Genomic DNA, 20,020 nt, shown 5'->3' with positions numbered 1-20,020 from the left:
ATCTGGCATTATATAAGTAGGCAAAAGGAGCCAAGCAGGGGAGCTCCTGCTTCACCTTCATTCCTGATGGTGGCTGTGATGTGACTAGCTTCGTCAACCTGCCACTCTGAGTTCTCCACTATGACAGACTACACCCTTCAAAAGTGAGGAGAAAGAAACTTTATTTCCACTGAGTTCTTCTAATCATGGTATTTTATCACAGCAACAGAAAAAGAAACAAAGACAGATGGGAAGCCTACTAACATGGTTGAATAGTAACAAGTAGAGATGGAAAGGAAAGGCAAGATTTAATGAGTGCTTTTTAAAAGTTTATATAGAGTTTGCTGGATGAATAGTTAGCATTCATTCTCTTGTCCTATGAGTTTGACAAAAGAATATACAGTCAAATAAACTGACCCTCCAAAACCAGCAGCTATCTATTTTCTTTTTTGATTACTATCTATTTTTAACAGCCTTTCTTGTTTCTTCAAAAGATCAGATGAGATTGATCTGTTGAGGTTGTGTGGGTTCCATAGCTTATTTACTTTGTATTCATAGCAACACTCAGCTAACCTACCTATTCATCCTTGATGATGAGACCCATGTTTGGCACCAGAAAACTACTCCTTATTTCAAAGTATCCTATATGGCCATTACGGTAGGAGGTTGTAATTCAGCTTTCTTCTTCTGCTAAAACAAAGTATCAGAGATTCAGCAGCTCAAAGAGCAGAAAGTAAGTTTGCACTGTATTGAAGATCAGGAAGTCCAAAGTCAGAGTTTCAATAATCTTTGGGTTCTTGTGACCATTCATTCCTTCATTGTAGCCTTTTTTGTGTGTATCCCGAGCCACTGAGAGAAAATGAGGGTCAGTACTAGGGGTCAGGAGAAGCAATACAATTTCCCATTCCTCCTCTTATATGGCAACTAATCCTACTGATGGGGACTCTATCATTTTAATGTAATTTAAAAGAATTATTTCCTAAAAGATCTATCTTTAAATTAAGTCACACTATGGACTAGGACTTTGAAGAGGACATAATTTGGTCTATAGCTAGTGGAAGGAGAATTCTCTCAATAACTAAAACTTACAGGTTTAGAAAGTAGAAAAAAAATGTTTCATGTCTACATACAAGCCTGTGTCTTGAGACATGTGGAGCAAAACTGTTGGAAATTGTTGAGTTTGACATATCATTGTTAGTTGAAAAGGATTCTGATCTTCTGGTAGCTATCGTCCTTCCAATTCTGGAGTCAGTGGCATGAAGAGTAAGAGACAGAAAACTAATCTTTCAAACAGAAGGCTGCCACCTTCTTCATATTCTCTATCTTCAAAGGAAATAGGTAGCAAGCAATAGGGAAATGACCTTCAGGGCCCCTCATCTTGTTCCTTCTTTGAAGATGGGTGCAGTCTCATTATGGTCTTTTAAAGAACAGGCAAGGCAGTCCCAGGCTTCTTTTTTTTTTTTTTTTATATGCATTCATTTGACATGCTTATCCTGACACAGGACTTATTAAGCATATAAGACTTATAGTTGGATAAGCACAAATGAGGACAAAGTCTTTCTTCCAGTATTTTGTAGTTTTATACTAAATACAAATCTAAAAATGTTTAGCTCTGAAGAAATCTGGCTGCAAATGAAGAATTCAAGCCAAGACAGATTAGCTAAGAAGGCATAGGCAGCAGTAGAAGATACAACCAGTAAACATCCAGGCATACTAATCCCTGGTTCATGCATAATTCACTCAGGAACTCCCTATGTTAGATGTCTTGAATGAAAAGGACAAAACTTACAATGTTTTGACAAGGTTACTCAAGACTTAGTGATTACCTTCAGAAAATGAAACCATGGAGCTCAAACAAAATTAGTGAGTGCCACGGGGCATTGCTCAAGTGAGAGAAACTTCTCTAATAAACTCATACATGAGGTATATTTGTGAATAGGAAGTGGAATGTCATGGATATTTACAGAGGATTCTGGGTGGGTGATTTTACTTTAGTAGATTGAGGAGCGTCTTCTCATCTTCCTCCCTTAATCTATTCATACAAGGCAGAGGAAAGCCTCTGAAACAGAAGGGGGAAAGATAAAATTTATTTTTGCAAACTTCTGTAAACTAGACTCAAGTGAGTCCATCTGCCTATCTGGTCTCTAGACACACTGTAGTGAGAAATCAGCTGTCATTTCAATATTACTCAGAGGCCTGACTATCCCTAGAAAACATAGAACAGAGCATAAAATGTACAAGCTCTATAGTCAGTAATGCCTGCCTTTGAAAACTCCCTTTACCAGATTATGATCTGGTCTAGCCTTTTAGTACCCAACATTGCAGTTTCTTTGGCTATATATAAAAGCAACACAGCAAGTGAAAGGGAGGACAAGATGAAATAAAGGATGTAAAGTATACATCCTAGTGCTCAAGTACTGCTCAAAAGGCATTACACAACTGACATGAGGTTCACAGGGGTTGTATGACCTGTTCTACTGACCTCCAGCTAGATTGTTCTCTTTCTTTCCTCCTGTCTTGCTTTCCCAGTCTGACAACAGCTATGCCTTATGAATGAGTAGCCGTTGGGGACCATAGAACAGGTACTAAGGCTGCTCCTTTCACTGCTCAGTCCCTCTGCAAGGTGATAAGAACAAACTGCAGGGCTGCACTCAGCATGGGCAAACATCTGTCCTCCTGGTCACCACAGTTTGGCTGACACTGGTGCTGAGTCATACTATTGCTCATGACTGTAGATTGGGGACTCAGAAGTCTCAAAGAAACAGACTTGGGAGAGGACAACTGTTTATTTCTCTCTCTGGGTCAGACTACTCTAGCATGAGACAAGAATAGGCAAGAAAGAATCTATCATGTACTGAGGACTGACAGCTCATCCACATCAGGCCATACTTTCTAAAGTCCAAGCAAAATTCAGGTAATGCATGTAAAGCCACTTGTCAAAATTGATTTTTTCATAGGGTAATATACTTGCCATCTAAGTAGTTGTATACACACATTACATATACATATTCATATAGAACATGCAGTAAGTATTTAATTTAGAGAATATGGCTCTACAGAGGATTGTTTACGTAATTACATACTGTAGAATGAAGTCAGTAAGTGCTAGCTATTGTTCCATTGTTTTACAGAGGGAGAGGGAGAGGGAGAGGGAGAGGGAGAGGGAGAGGGAGAGGGAGAGGGAGAGGGAGAGGGAGAGGGAGAGGGAGAGGGAGAGGGAGAGGGAGAGGGAGAGGGACTGGAATGTGTTTTCCTCTTTCTCTTCTGTAATCTACATGGATTTGTTACGATTTTGGCTTTTAATATATCACTTACATAGCATTCATCTGCATTTTACTTCTTTATTTACCTTCCTAAATACAGAAGAGAATCCTCAATGCTAAATGAGTTCTATCTCTACCAGAAAATCTCTATGATACATTTAGGTATTAACTATTATACGTCTCTATGCAAACTATCATTATTACTGACAAGGAGATGCAAGTAATTGGATGGAAAGTGCTACCTTTCAGCAGTTTATTTATATTAACTTGTTCCATCTTTAAATAAAAATGCATCAATCCCTTCAGCATTGTGCCACACTACATTCATTCTACAGGTAAGCCCTTTTTCAGTTTAACAGTTCTGTAATGAAGATACATCTGAGAAGTACTATGACATCCCAGATCCATTCACTGTTCTTTTGTCTCTGGGCAATAAATAATGATGCATCTTACAAGGGGTGACAATGTAAAGTCTAAGTAGTACCATGTGAAAGATAGTCATATGTTTAGCCTCTTTCCATCAGGCTCTACACATCTGGTACAAAAGCTGAAAAGTCCTGTATTTCAAGTAATCTAATGATAATTACAGTAATATGAAGATGATTACCAACAATGTTGTAAGGACTGGTAAGAGATTTAGTCTGGGCCTTTGAGGCCATAGTGTTTCTTAGTAATAATGATGTCCCATCAAGATGCAGAACTAGTGATTGTTAGGGTTGGGATGTGGTCAAATAGTTAGCTGAACAGGTCAGGCCAAATCTCTGAAGATAACAAAAGGAATAGGGCAAGTGAGAATTTGCTTAGAGCTTAGGATTCTCAGTTTATGTGATCATAGGTGGAGAACAAGGTATGATAGTAAAGAGGTCAAATTATGGCAGATCTAGGCTATCACAGTAAAGGATTTTCCTTCCTTCTGAAAACATCTACATTCACCATATTTAAAAAGTGGGGGATGGGGGGTGGAGAAAGTTCCATTTGATAGATAAGAACACTGAAGTTACATAAGCCATATGTCTGCCTTCAGGCTGGATGCCAAAGAGCAAGACTAGCTAGTGTCCTTTTTAAAAGTGCCCATCCTTTTTATATTTTGCTAGAACCACCAAGGTCATGATTCTTTCTCTTTGGGCACTGCTGACAAGCTCATCACTTTGTTGTCCTTCCCTTCAGTTTATTCTGAATTAATGCTTTACATTTAGAAAGAAAGAGGTTTCTAGGGTGTTAATGCTTGGGAAAGTTTCCAAGGGTAAATATGCCCTAATGTTAGGAAACTTACATCAGTTGTTGGTTATCTCACACTGCCTAGTTTATCCATGGCTACTTTTATTACATGAAGGATGTGGACACTAGTCTCCCCTATGTGCATATGCAGGCACTTTTCAATGTTTCCCCTTAAAATAGTAAAAAGCATAACAATGAAAATCAAAACAAAGAGTTGAAAGAAGGTATACAACTTTCAGTGCTTCAATTCTCTTTGGCATTTTTGTGTGACTTGAAACTGTGTTTTCAATATATCTCGTATGTATCACCTAGCCTTTTAAAGTAAACCAATCTGGAAATGGTCTACTTGAAGAGATTTAAGTCAAAATGTAACAACAGGCAGAAAAGAGAGACACCAACTTCTCAACTAACTACAAAGGATCTCAGAAAAGAAGGAATAATTGTTTAAATGGAGATGCCATGTGGTGACCAAGCAATCCTAGTTGCACATTACCACTTTTAGGATAATTTTGTTCATAGAATTTGCTGGTCTGAGCAACAATCCTTTCAGTGAAAGAATAACAAAGAACCCATGGCTTTTCATTTTCAGAAGAAAATAGCAATGTGAATCACCTAACATCTTTGACTCATTCTTAAAGAAAACCACAGTTATAATTGGCTAAAATTTAGGTCCTCTTTGATGAAAGACATCTTTATAGCCGATAAGAAAGATCAATAAGTACAAACGTCAATATTGAGGTTATGAAGGCATGATAATTACAAGCTATTTTTTGAGAATAATAGGGGCCAATAAATACCTTGCTGCATTTATCCAACTAGAGGCGTCATGGAGAAACATCATTAATGGAACAGGTAATTTTCTTTTTTGTTTTTGGTTGGTTGTTTTTTTTTTTTTTGAATTTTTGTTTTTTTAGTTTGTTTGTTTTATTTATTTTTTTTGTTTGTTTTGTTTTTTGTTTTTGAGACAGGGTTTCTTTGTATAGCTCTGACTGTCCTAGAACTCACTCTGAAGACCAGGCTGGCCTCGAACTCAGAAATCTGCCTGCCTCTGTCTCCCAAATGCTGGGATTAAAGGCATGTGCCACCACTGCTCAGCTCATGGAACAGGTAATTTTAGACACAGTTAGTTATTGTTTTATCTGAAGCATGGCAGTTGACTTATGAAAATCACAAACTTTGATTTTTGGAAACTTCATGACTTTGGGAGTTCTAATACAAAATAGGACAAGATGAGAAGCAATGCTTATCTTATATAGACAAGAGTACATTAGGAGATTCTGGAAAATGGTGAAAGCTGTGTGCAGTGTAAGAGAACCAAAGATATAGATTACAATGCTTTGAGTTCAAATTCCAGCATTGATAGTTACTACTGTTCCTGTGACCTTGAGCTAGCCAAGGTATTCTCAAGGAAATTTTAGAAAGAACATGTCATATAGGGTATGAAGATCAAATTGAATTTCACAGAGAGCAGTGTGATGATGGCAAGAACACAGAGAGCAGTTATTGATAATATTACTATCATGGTAATCATTGTGACAGACATTACATGATGCTGGTGAACTGCACTAGTATTTAACTGAGACCAAATGATAGACTAAACAACCAGAAATGATAGTAAACTATGTGTTTAGGATAGCATTTAGACTTTTATATTCCTAATTAACTCTCAATTAACTGAGCCTTGAGAAACACAATGTCCAGATCAAACCTGGGTGACAAAGTAGGATGGAAGGACTGTAGTCAATGTAGATTGGCTTGTTAGATGGGGAAGGAGACAACCTTTATAAAGAATAGTAAATTGATGACTACTTCCATAATATAGACTTATCCCTCAAATGCTGCAGTTTGTGCTATTATTTATCAACCTCCATCTTAAAGTATGTTACTGAATTCTTAGCTGAAAATGCTAATTCATACTTACTTGTTTAAATAAGTAATTTGATCTGATTATACCATATAAACCACTGCCACTCACCAGGTTTTGTCTGAGTGGCTACATTTTTCTAGGTAGCCAACCTTTTGGTTTATTCTAGGAACTCCTCAAGCACAAACTCTAAGAGATGTCAGCGCCTAGTATTCAAAATTAGCTCCTCCCAGCCATTTTTTGGCAAGCTCAGGGTATTAGAACGAATCTGTTTTGTTTCATTTAGGTCCTTATGACTCTGACAGCCTAGTGGACTTTAGTTTATGTGAGTTCCTGATGTGAGTGCATCTTACACTCCGAGTAAGACAATAAATAAATAAATAAATAAATAAATAAATAAATAAATAAATAAAATGAAGATCCTTCAGGCTGGAGTTCTTGCCTATTCTAGGCACTATCGAGCCCAGAAGTGAAGAGGATATCCTGAGTCCTGTTGCTACTTCCTGCACATGCTGAAAACGCAGAGGCTGAGCCCAAGTCACTTGGTTAGATTAACAGCCTTTCAAGTCCTTCACACACAGCTGCCATACACAGGTCTGAATCTGAATTAAATAGCACTAGAAGAGTCAACTTTTCTTTTCATACTAATTTGCCAGAAGGCATTGTCCCCCAGTGTCTTTCAGAGTCCTGTCATCCATATAGCCTACAATTTTTATGGAAAGAAACACCTTTTTCCTTAAAAAAAAATGTGCTCTAATAGAAGGTCTTTTTACTTCCTCAAAGTAGCTTTCCTTAAAAATAACTTGAAGCAAGACTCCAAAATCAATGTAGTGGAACACAGTAAGTTTGCAGTTTGTGACATATAAAATGCAGAAGGAACCTATGTTACCCTAAACCTTCCCACCCACTCCTTCATCAAAAGGGTCAATGAAGAACAAGCTGGCTATCATGTGGTAGTTTTTGGATCTAGGTACTGCTAAAGGCAACAGCCCTTAAGTGAAAATAACCACAATATATTTTCTTATCACAATGCAATTCTATCTTGGTTTATCACGGCATTCTTGTATTTTATCAACATCCCTACTCTGACAGAACAGATCGAGCGCAGTAGCAATATCATCCTTGTAGTTGGGAAGAATAACAGTACCAAGGACCCTGGGAGCTATCCTGGGTCAGCCTCAGGAATGTGTGAAAGGTTGAAAGAATCTGGGCTAAAAATAACATCCTCAGAGAAATATAGACAATGTGGGATTCAACAAGATTCTGTTAGGGTTAAAGGAAGTTTCCCCAGCACCTACCAAATCCTTTTTGCTTTCCCAATTTCCAAAACATGACAGGTTTGGGCCAGTGCCTCAAAAAACATTGGAAAAAAAATCAAAGATGTAAATTAATATCTTCTGTTATGTTCAGGTTTTTAGTGTACCTTGGGACTTACAGACTATCTTAATTTCTTAGAGAAACAAAACTAAGGAGGTCAGTCTGTGCAGAAATTCTCTGGAAACTCATCGTATGGAATACAAGGGACAAAAAGCCATTCTCTAAACAGAGACCAGTAGCCCATTGAATATAGAATTCCTGCCCATTGTAAACACTTTTGTAATGAAGATTCTGTTTGTTGTTCACTGGAAACAATATCAAGCACTCCTGTGAGGTGTGGTAAGTGTCACCATTAAGTCTCTCAGGACGCAGAGACACGTGTGCTAGAGAAAGACACAGGTATTTATAATGCTCCCATAGACCCAAAGATCACAGTAATAAAAATAATGCAGTCCAGCAACAAGTTTACTAGTGAGCTCCCCCAATAAGCACAGACTGCAGCTGCTCCCCTGCTTCCACCCTATGCAATGCCAGGGAATACTTGTCTCTGTGGAGACCCTCTCTATCAACCACTGATATCAGCTAACAGCTCGAATAGCCAAGATCCCCATCAACCGGAATGCTTTTCTCCCTCCAGAACTAGCCTCTAAGAGTTGCCCCTTCCTAAGTGGCATGGACCATATTTCTATTGAGAGGCAGGTTCTTACAACCGGCGAATAAAGGCTGCGTCTATATTCAGACCAAGAGCCCAGAGCAGGCACTTGGCACATCCATAAAGCGATCTTCCTCCCCACTCATTCCATACCTTCTCTGATTTCGCCTTCCTGGCATTGTGCACGAACCTGCGACCCAGCTTCTTGGCATACCAGATCGAGGCAAACATAGCGATGCCAGCGGAGGTTCACAATGAAAGCCTCTGCACAATCAACTTCCCACGGAGGCTGAGCCGAGCAGATTCCGGCTGGAGCTGTCACTTGCGGGCTGTTGCTTTCTCTGATCCTCTCATGCTGGTTAGCCGGGAGAGGGTGGGAGGAGGGAGGGGTTGGGGGGAAAGGCAGTCCTGTTTGGCCGGTCTGCAGGTATATTTACATCCTGCCAGCAGGAGGTTCGGGAAAGGCGGTGCAACCTTCAGAGCCGGCTCACACACATCCAGTTGGCTAAGTGTCGGGCTGCGGTTCTTCGGCTCCAAACTCCATGTGTGTGAGAAGGAAGAGAAGCCGCAGTTGACTCCACAGAGGCAGTACACCTCTGGCTCTCACTCCAATTGCACGCCTCGCTTGGCCGTTTGGCTTCCTTCTGTCTTGACAGTTACACGCGCTGGCGGCAGTGGCCACTTAGAGACATTCACACACAGTCTCAGGGGTATAATAAACAATGCCAGCGTGGCTGGGCACTAGGGAGAAACAGAGCATCGTGGCTCTGACCATAGAAGAACAAACAGGTGTCCCTGGAGCCCAAATCCCTACCAGGTCGTCCAAGATGACTACCTGAGATGGCTGGGTAAAAAGCCTTATTTTTCCCCCATTTTAAATGCACTTGATCCAAGGAAAGTTACATCTCTGTCCACAGCTTGCAGTAGAGGGAGTTTACTTCTTAGGAACCTGAACCCGGACAAAAGACACAGTTAAGAGGATGAAGTGTCATGTCAAATGCCTCAGTGAAGGTCTTGAGTTTCCAAGTCCTTGGTTTTACGTTTTCAGTATGAGAACTGGAGTATAGAAAGTAACTTAAAGCTACCTTGAAACTAGACCCAGCTGCTCCTTGCAGTGACATTCTCTTTTAAAGGGACACTTGCCATTGTGATTACCACCTGGGGAAAGGTAAAGAACAGCTCTTCAACCATATTTGCTTGAAGAAATTTCTTATTTGATTCTCACAGAAGGGTTTTCCAGCGTCAATGATCTTATTAGAGTTTAACCTCTCATGCCAGGCACTTTTAGGGTAAAGTCAATATTAAGAGACAAATGTTTCCTCCAGTGAAAGATAATGCTTAAGCCCTTTGCCAGCTGTACTAAAGGATAACACATAGGCACATAAACTTCTTTCCATCTAGCAAGTCCTTCCAAGCTGACCTGGCAGAAGGACACTATGAACACAAATGAATCAAATATGGTAAGCACGGCTACAGACTACCCAAAGAGAATTAATTCCCTTTGCTCAGCAAACCAGCTGTGATGGTTGGTATACGCTTGGCCCAGAGAGTGGCACTATTTGGAGGTGTGGCCTTGTTGGAGTAGGTGTGGTCCTGTTGGAGTAGGTGTGTCACTGTAGGTGTGGGCTTTAAGACCCTCATCCTTGCTGCCTGGAAGCCAGTATTCTGATAGCAGTCTTCAGATGAAAATGTAGAACTCTCAGCTCCTCCTGTGCCATGCCTGCCTCGATGTTGCCATGTTTCTGCCTTGATGATAATGGACTGAACCTCTGAACATGTAAGCCAACCCCAATTAAATGTTGTCCTTGTAAGAGTTGCCCTGGTCATGGTATCTGTTCACAGCAGTAAAACCCTAAGTAAAACCACTGTCAGCAGTAGGTCTGTGTGAGGTGGCTGAGCTCGTCTATCAAAAGCGTTCCATCTGCTGTCAACTGAGAAAGTATAATTGTTAAGTGTTGGACACCTTGGAGGCAATTGGAGGTGGAACAAGCCAGTATGGGTTGTCATTAGCAACCCAAGGGACAGTGTGCCTACAATATTCTCAGTACAGTTAGTGAAGAAATAAACACATGATCCCGTTTCTGGCCTTTGATTTTGTTTCTAACTCTTGTTCTCTCTGGATCCTATCTGGGTAGATGGTTTTTAAGGCTATGTTCTGTGCTATGGGTCTAATTGTGGGTCTTTATATGAGAGTTTAATGGAACTCTCTCTTGCTGTGGTAAAATGATTCAGTATTCAAAAAAGCCAACTATGGGCCCTACAGGGTAGCCTGGCTCCTTCAAGTTTCTTTGGCAAGCCTAACTGCCACCCAGGGTTTGGTTTTGCCAATAGCTATTTCTTTTGCTCTGCGCTCTCACTTCCTACAGTTTTTTTCTTTTATTTCCTTTGGACACTCTTAGGCACCCCCATGTAATGTTCTCCACACTATACCCTGTACTCCTTGGAGAAGAAACACTGCAGAACATCAAGAAATAAATGCACGATGGTGCCTCCTTAGGTTTCAAAGGGCTTCTCCACAGGACCAAAGCTTACCCAGCTTTTGTGATGCAAAAGGCATTTCATGATTTCTGCGCACAGGTTTGTCCAAGCCATGTGTTAAAAGAGTAGTTAGTAAGAAGATAAAGCACAGGATATTAAAGGCCAAAAGGAGAATATCCACCTGAAATTAATAAGTAAAAAGTCTCTTCTGTAATATTTTAAGACAGGATCACGCAATGGAGAGCTAGAAGAGCTACTAAATTCCAAGCCATTGACAGGTGCCATGAGGCAAAGCAAAGGATTGTCATGTGTTCTGTGGGGACTAATAGGTTTTACAACCATGTTTGCATTTTTTCCTATAAATTTGATTTTTTTTAAAATCATGGAAACAAGAACAGACAAGACCTTTAATATTTAACTATTTTATTTACTTACTTTGCTTTTATTTATTTTACTTATTTTGCGTCTGATAATTTTCTCCACACATTTGATTGGAGCCAGCATGGAATTCTTCAAAAATAAATAAATAAATAAATAAATAAATAACCTACCAACAAAGATTCAGCTGAAAAACTAACAGTAATTAGTGTTCACTAAATTCACAGTTGGAGATACAAAATGCAAATGTAGAGTAAAACAGTAGCTGTCAGGGTGCATGCTAGTATTTTACAAATACTCATCAAAATGTAGACAATAAAAACTTATTTGTCACATGTGTCTATGGTAAACTAGGAAAAAATTAGGAACTGGGAGAGACTGGAAGTATCAGTAGGATATTGTAAGGCTTCAGTTTCAACATGAGTATAATGTCAATTGAATACATTCACTGCCACAGTCATACAGTCATCTCTTCTGGGCCCTCCAGGAGCAAATGCATCTCATACAAACAGGAAGGCTGTGGCCTACACTTCATCCTAAGTGTCTCTAAGCATCATTATTCTTCTGATTGAGATAAAGAAGTGATAGCACTCTTGTCTAGGAAGACAGATCGATCATTTAGACACTTTTCATCTGCATAGAATCACAATCTGCATAGACCCTTCCCTTCAAAACTTCATCCATAATTCCTACAAATAGCAGAAACCTGGCAGTGCAGCGGTGTAGCTGAGTTTGAGATGTAACATTTAAATTCTTTTAAGCAGCTTTGGGTTCATACCACAATGCATGTGCACACCCACACACCTGTGTGATTCCTTTGAACATCCAAGGTCAATGAAATGCTTGAGTCAAGCCAGTAGGTATTACTCGACTACAGTTTTCTGTCTGGCATATTAGTTACATTTTAAAAAATGTTACCTAGACATTAAATAATTACATTAGAAGCAGAGTAAGAAACTAATCCATAGAAACAAATATCTATCTAGGTTCACTGCTAAATCTAAGAAAATGCACATTAAGATGCATTTTATCCTATAAGTATTTTTCAGATTTATGTACATTTAATTAAAAATATATGATTGCTTATGACTAGCATGTGACTTTAGACAATTAATAAACAGCAATTATAAAGTATACATGACATAATTTGGAAGTAAAAGACAATGAACATATTTACCTTCAACATAAATGTCCAAATTTCAATGTGAGTTTCCGATGCATAGGCAACCATATTTTGATCTCCATATTTTTTGTTATGAGATAAATAATAAAAAGCTTTGACAATCAATGTACATTTTCACTTGTGTGATAGCAAAGGCAAGTGATTCAATGCCATCAAAATGTATTGAATACATACAACATGCCAAATTCTAGGGTCTTCTAAGTGAAAAAAATGCAATCCCGCCTCTCGTGAAGCTTTGTGTTATTAGGAACATCAACATATAAAGAAATAAATCTCAATGCAGAATGAAGTTATGTTAGATATGTATGCATGACTTGGAGACTCCATGAGACATAAGTGGTTTTTAGTTACTATAATAAACGTAGTAAGAAAAAAATACCAATAAAAACATAGCAACATTTTAATACTGTTTTAAATTTTGAAAAGAAAAAAAAACAATCTAAAACTTCATGTTTCATCCTATGGTCAATATGAACACACATGTGTCCCAGTGTTAATGTGAAACAACTGACTCCGTCACAGAACCATTTCTGGACCAAAGACACAATGAGTTCTGGACAAGTGTGAAAAAGAAAACTTTTGAGTTACTGCAGGTAATTCCCTTGACTAAATATTAGTGGGCTAAAATTTACTTTTCTGCTCTCAAAATAATTAGACTATTTCTGTTATATTTTATTCTCTCATTCATCTTTTCTTTTAAATATTTGATAATGAAATACTAATATACATACATAATTTTAATATACATATAATTTAGACTTAAGACACTTTCATATTTTTCCATAATTTTGCAAAATATTTTTATAGAAATATTGGTCTCAAAAATGGATCCGTCTCCTCACCCAACTGCACTCTACTTCATCTAAAACCAATTCTCCATCAACATTCCTACACATCAAAAATCAACAAAGAACACAGAATTTTTCTAGGTACTTCAAAATATAGCTGGTGCTTACAGAGTATGCCCCTTTTTATTCTGGCTCACTACCAAGTGTTATCTTACTTTTTTTTTCCTCTGTGTAGCCCTGGCTGTCCTGGAACTCACTTTGTAGACCAGGCTGGCCTTGAACTCAGAAATCCACCTGAGTCATATATATACTAGATGACTATCTAACGAGGCATGTCCATAAGATGTTGTCTGTTTGTAGCCTTGATAATATGTGCTATTTATGTGTGGATGTGTAGTGGGGGATTCAACACAGTGCCTCATACAACCACTGAGCTACAGTGGTTAGACCTTGAGAGATAGTCTGACTTAATGCTGAGGATTGGAATGTTGCCTATCGATTGGCTTTTTGAACTTCCTTCTGCTCACAGTCTTTGCTCTCTAAAATAGATCTACATTCTTACTGGTTTATGGAAGTGTTTAGTATTCTGGGCATTAGACCTCTGTGTATCTCAGCCTTTAAACATATTTGCTCTCATCCTCTAACTCACCCCCTAATTTGCTTCATCTTTTATCATTCAGAGCCCTCGTACATATTGAAATGTACAGAAATCTATTTGTGTTTTTTTCTTTATGTTTGTACAATTTTTGTATTTTAAAAATGTTTTTATCTTCCAAATTTGAAAATAAATTTTCTGTTTTCTTTTATGTAATTTAAACTTGTGCTTTTAGAAAGTTATGTTCACTTTTTTCAATTTAGCAAAGATAAGAATCTAGTTTTCTCCATATGCACAGACATTATTTATTTATTTATTTATTTATTTATTTATTTATTTATTTATTTATTTGGTACTTAAAAATCTTGTTCATGGTCCTCACTAATATGTCTCAGCCCAAAGCCATATGTCTAGATCATGTGTGTGTACATAATTAGGTTCTGAGCCCTTTTATAGCATTATGTTTTTGTTTGTGCCAAAGTCACATTATCTATATTTAATAGTAGATAGTAACACATGTTGAGCTCAATAGTGCATTCAATGTACAATTGACTACTTCTATAGCAACTTAACCTTCTGTATTATTGTTGTAAGAGAGTTTACTCCATCTTGGCATTTAGCTCCTTCCACTTTCAAATCAGTCCCTTGTATTCTGTGTCTCCTGCAGGAAATTTTTACTATCAGACTTCTCACCATCACTCTTACAAGTTACTTATGTTCCCTTAATTTTATCATTTCTATCCTGCTATCTGGATTAAATCTTTTATATATGTGCAAATTTTAATAGCCTTTCAGCAACAAATTTGTGTGATAGTTAAACACATTCAGTTTTAAAAATATTTCCCTAAAATATCTACATTCACATAATACTTAAAAAATTGTATCAGTGGTAATTTTCAAACTGATAATCAACTTTTCTTAGCATTCTGAATATATTATGACACAAGGTCTTATGATATTAATTTTTACGATAGAAAGCTCTCAATCTAATTACTGTATTGCAAGAAATATCTTCTCATTTATGTTACATATCTTTCTTCTTTCAAAAAACTCTTCTTTGAAATAATAGTTATTCTTTAATCAGATTTTCTCTGTAGATCTATGTGTGTGGTGAGCATTCATTTATGTGCATTCTCGTGTGTGGGGGTGGGCTAAGCAGGTACAGGTATGTAAGTACATGGAAGTCAGTGTTTCTCAATGTACATCTTTCTTAATCATTTACACATCACATATTGAGACAGGGTGTCTCACTTGAACTGGAGCTAGCAAATTTGACTAGTCTTGATAGCTAGTTACTCTGCATTTACGGGGGAACTGGGATCATAACTCATCTTCACGCTTGCATCTCAAGTGTTAAACCCACCTTAAGCCATTTACCTAGTACCTGGTTAATTTTTAAGATGTCTCAATTGTTGCTATTTCTAAACATCTCTCTCATATTTTATTATTCAATTTATCTAAAACTCATATTCTTTCATTCTATACAATGGCTTCATTTTACTCCCATTTTTCTCCTAGATCATTTCCTGTATTACTCCTTGGATTACACATGCTGTCAAAATGTAGGTTCTATTTTGCACTTTTCTTTTTACCTTGTATTAATCACCTGTTTTTGACATTTTTTAAAATGAGATTTGGGGGCTGATTTTTGTTGTTGAGTTTTTGTTTTAGTTGGCGTTAGCTGGTCATACTGTGTAGCCCAGGATAGCTTTGAACTTCAGGCTGTTAATTCATAAATTTTCTGAGCACTGGAATTATAGGGATACATCACAAAGCCTAGTAAGGGTGACTATTATTAATGAATTAATATATGTATTTATTTTAGATACTCTACTTCTCTTTTAAACTTACCTGTTTTTGTATTTTTTTTTATTTTGCCCTCTGTTGAGATTTTCATTTAAAGCATGCTTTCTTGCTCCTTTTGTTTTAAGGGTCTGTTTCTGTCTTTTCCATCCTTTTATGACATTTCTGGATGCCTGAACACTCTAATTCCAAGTTCTACTATAGGCTGGTTCATCTCAGTTTTCCAAAGACATTACGCTGTGTGGCTGTTGCATTGGGAGAATTGTACACATATGTCTGGCAGTTACGCTGAGATTTCACTAGTCCACACGTAGTTTCATGTTAACTTTTAATCTGGCAGCCATTCTCCACACAAATGAAGTGGTTTTGTTTTCATTTCCCTTTAGACATGTAATTGAAACTTGACTTTCTTGGAATATTCTGGGGCTGGTGCTTGAAGCTTTTTAGAATCACTTGCACTAAAGAGAATCTTTTGTGTTTTCTAAAGTTGTATTTAATGTTCCCTATGTTAGTCTTTTAGTGAAACTAACATCGGGTTTCTGGTCTTGCAAGAACATCAGAAGCCCTCATTCCTACCCAAGTGCCCTTTATTGGCACCATGCACTCCAGCAATATCACAGTTCACTTAAGAGCTCACAGTTGAGCCGGGCATGGTGGCACACGCCTTTAATCCCAGCACTCGGGAGGCAGAGGCAGGCAAATTTCCGAGTTCGAGGCCAGCCTGGTCTACAGAGTGAGTTCCAGGCCAGCCAGAGAGAAACCCTGTCTCAAAAAAACCAAAAACAAACAAAAAACCCAAACAACAACAAAAAAAGAGCTCACAGTTATGATACTTACTAAGTATAAACACACATAAGTCACAATAGCTTGAATCTAACACAGCTCCCAAACTATTATGAGCTTAAACTACACAAACAGCTTTAATGTTTAATAAGCATACAGACAGCAGTACTATAAAATTTATTGTAATGTGAGCTATTCCACACCATAGACTCTAGGACATCCAAAGTCACCATTATACAATAATTAATCAGTTAAACATAGCTGTAAGCTGCTGCCACTACATACTATTTGTTTTTATACCGTTAGCACTTTACACATTTCTTCCTGCATATTAGGAAATCAACATATAGTTTTTGAATAATAGAATAATAACTTCATGAATGGAAAAACAAATGAATGAATGTAACATTATAATTAGATGAAAGTCTTGATAGATGAAAATAAGGCACTCTACAGACACAAACACAGCACTTGCTGTTATCCCTGACTCATAGATTTATCTCAGAATGATCTTCATAGTATAAGAGATGGTCACTGGACAGGTTCAAACTGCTTTGAAAAGTACAGTTTGTAAGAATATCAGCACTTGTTGATATGTGGCCTTCAAGCTGTCTCACTTATTAATTGTAATTTCTTATTTTCCATGGAAACTGGATGCCCTAACAAACAAACAAACACAACCTACTTATGAATAAATAAATAAACTCTTTCATTTTCATATATATATATATATGGACCTGCTATTGAAACATGCAACTCATTTAATTTTCAATTCTGCCACCTACATTCAACAAAACAGCAGCTGCTGAAATCATCAGCACAAATGTCAACTGTAGATAGTGTTGCTGAAAATATATGCTGGATATTAATCACACCCTCTCCAACTTTAAGAATATACAAAGTTTGTAAGAAATGTATAATCACTTCATAGTGTTATATCTATGAGAGATGATGAGAAGCAGAGATGAGGAAATCTTTTCACATAAAATGAGGGGATCTCTCCTTCAAGACATATTAAGCATCTTGAGATAAGTCCAGGATGTCCTTAGCTATGATTTTATTTAGCATTTCATTGCACTGGGAAAGAAAATAAGGGCATTTCCATAAAGGCATCTATTATATTCTAACTTGAGAATTGTCCCACTTTATCTTCCAACTCTCCCTGTCCCCTTAAACATTTTTCTACTTTCACATCGTATACACATATACAATCCTAAGGCCATGGGCAAAAATCTAGGAACCACAAATGAACTGCAAACATAGAACAGCAGTCTTCCTGAATAGTGTTTAATGCTTGATATTTAAATGAATTATTTTGAAAGGTACTATCAAAATAAATAAGCAAATAGCACAAAGTTATTAATAATATAAATAAGCAGAACAAAATAAAACTGCAGTGAGGAGGCCATTGATAGATACTTCATCCATATTTTTTTTTAAATTTCCATTGGAGTTCAAGACTTTTTTTATTGTTAAGATCAACGTGAAAAACGTTATGTTTAATCATGGCATTTGTATATAGAAAACACTTTAGTGTTGCATATATGTGTATGTAAGTATATTTTATCCTTATTTCTATTATCCCACTTTCTGGTTGCCTTACTCCATCTTAATTAGTTCACACGTCTACATTCATGCTATGCGTATCACATTAGACTCTCTTCATTACTTGCCATCGTTTTAGAGCTCGTCCTCCTTCTTTCATGCCCTACAGACACAAATAGAATACAGCTAAAATTTAAATTTATATTATGAATTAGTTCATTGTCTTTCTAAAACTGGCTTATTTTGCTTCACAAAATAATCTGCTCCAGCCATTCTCTTTCAAAAGTCATGATTTCAGTTTTCTTTACAACTGGATAAAATTGCATTGTGTATATGTACCATATTTTGTTTATCCATCCTTATGTTGATGGGCATATTGGGTGCTCCATAACTCAACTATTAAAAGAGTAGCTATAAACAGGGAAGTGTAAGCATCTCTGCATTTTGCTGACTTATGAGAAATGTTAGCCTTATATCATCAGAAGTATATCACAGGCTAGGAAATACTCTCATCTCATTTGATCCTTACAAGGAGCTTTTGAGTCTGATAATATCTTACTTCTGCAGATGGAGGAAACTAAATTCTACAGAAATAAAGTAGCTTATCCAAGTTATGAGGAAAAGGTAGAAGATTGGAAAATGAGATCTTTTTTAGCACTAGAAGAAAATTAGGCAGAGAGGTTCCATATCCATTCTGTAATTAGCCAATGTTAGCAAGTTTAATTTTGAGGAACACAGCAGAGTTAGAGGTTAGGGAGAAGATATGTCAGCGAGGTTGGGGACCTTTTTAGAAAGACAGCAGTAGAAATCAAGTCCATCCGTAGAAAAGGAAATGTTTTCTTCATCTTGATGAGCTGCAGATTGCTGACTCACTCAACCAAGAGCATTCTTTTTCATATTTACTGTGTTTAAAATAGTTGTTTAGTGTACTTATTTTTCTTGTGGAGCATTCCAGGGATGGAATGGTCATGCCTGTCTTCCCATCATTGCATTCTCCATTCCTAATACAGTGTGTGGTAGATGGTACATTCCCTAATGAGAATTACTTAGTTCATAAGTGGAAGAATGGGTAGCTAATCTATAAAATCTCATAGATGATTTTTAGATTGAAAACTAAGATTCAAAATCAGGGGGAGGATTTAACTCTGTGGACTTAGAGAAACTGGTAAGTAAAAAAAAAAAAAAGGAACCGTCTGTGTGTGTGTATGATCAATCATTTTATGCTATTTTGCATTTTATGTTATGTTATTTTATTTTATTTTGACTTTCACTAATGAAATTTAGAGAGTTGATTCTTTTCTTTATTGTATATGCTGACTATTCTTCATGAGCAATACTTCCTAAAAGGAGACTTTTAAATTTCTTGTGTTAATTTTTTAACTAGATATTTGTGGCATCTTTTTCTTGTTTACTTTTTGAAATGTGGAAAATGAATGTTGTAGAATACACACACACACACATTTTCATTTTACTGTGGGAATGAGACAGGAAGAAAGATAATTAACAACATATACTGAACTAAAATTTATAGGAATGCTCCTCTTCAAAAAGGCTGAAGTTGCTTGGTTACCAGTTATTCATATTTCAGGAAGGCATGCTAGAGACTAAAGACAAAAAGAAAACAATTAAAGCCAAAATGGTATTATATGTGGCTAATTTTTTAATTCATTAATGCAAATCATGAATATTATCCAGCTGTGAACACTACCAGCTACAAGAATGACCTGCCTGACAAGGTCTGTCCCATGGGAAATAGTGTCATGAACGTTGTAGGAGTAACCAACCACATTGTGAATTGATTTAACGCTTACTTTCTGTACAAGATGGCAGTCCTACCTGGCACAGGCATTGAGACCAACAACCTGTGGCTGGAGAAGTGGTAGTTTTTCTGGGAGATCTGCTACTGCTCTTACTCAGCTAGTGGAAAATGCAATGAACTGATTCTTAGTGACTTCTCATTGAACCCACAGATTAGTGCATATCTCAGACCTCATAAGAGAAACTTGTTGCAAAAAATGGCGATTAACACAGAGAGCCAAGGTACAATGAATCCATGATGGCAGGGTACTCAGCCTTAAATGGGACCTCTATATCATCCCCCTTTCTAACAAGGCTTAGGGTTAATTGCAGAAGAGAAGCCAGAAAGACTGTGAGAGTGAGAGGCATGGATGACT

At 37.3% G+C, this 20,020-nt stretch overlaps 1 protein-coding gene across 17 annotated transcripts in view; it reads right to left on the bottom strand.

Moving 5' to 3' along the window:
- The window catches only part of Dlg2 (discs large MAGUK scaffold protein 2), a 1,973,059-nt gene that overhangs the window by 897,609 nt on the left and 1,055,430 nt on the right, over nt 1-20,020 (bottom strand). For 2 of the 17 annotated variants that reach the window (XM_006507786.3, XM_030242543.1), the window contains exon 1: nt 8,447-13,013. The exons of the other annotated variants lie outside the window; for them this stretch is intronic. In XM_006507786.3, the coding sequence (XP_006507849.1) occupies nt 8,447-8,524 (78 nt within the window). In that variant the 5' untranslated portion in view covers nt 8,525-13,013. Of the gene's footprint in view, nt 1-8,446; nt 13,014-20,020 lie in introns of those variants that run through there. 17 annotated transcript variants of the gene reach the window in all.

Source organism: Mus musculus, chromosome 7, assembly GCF_000001635.26.
Source record: "Mus musculus strain C57BL/6J chromosome 7, GRCm38.p6 C57BL/6J".
Classification (NCBI taxonomy): domain Eukaryota; kingdom Metazoa; phylum Chordata; class Mammalia; order Rodentia; family Muridae; genus Mus; species Mus musculus.
The sequence above is the reverse complement of the archived record's forward strand: the minus strand, read 5'-3'. Positions and strand labels throughout refer to the sequence as shown.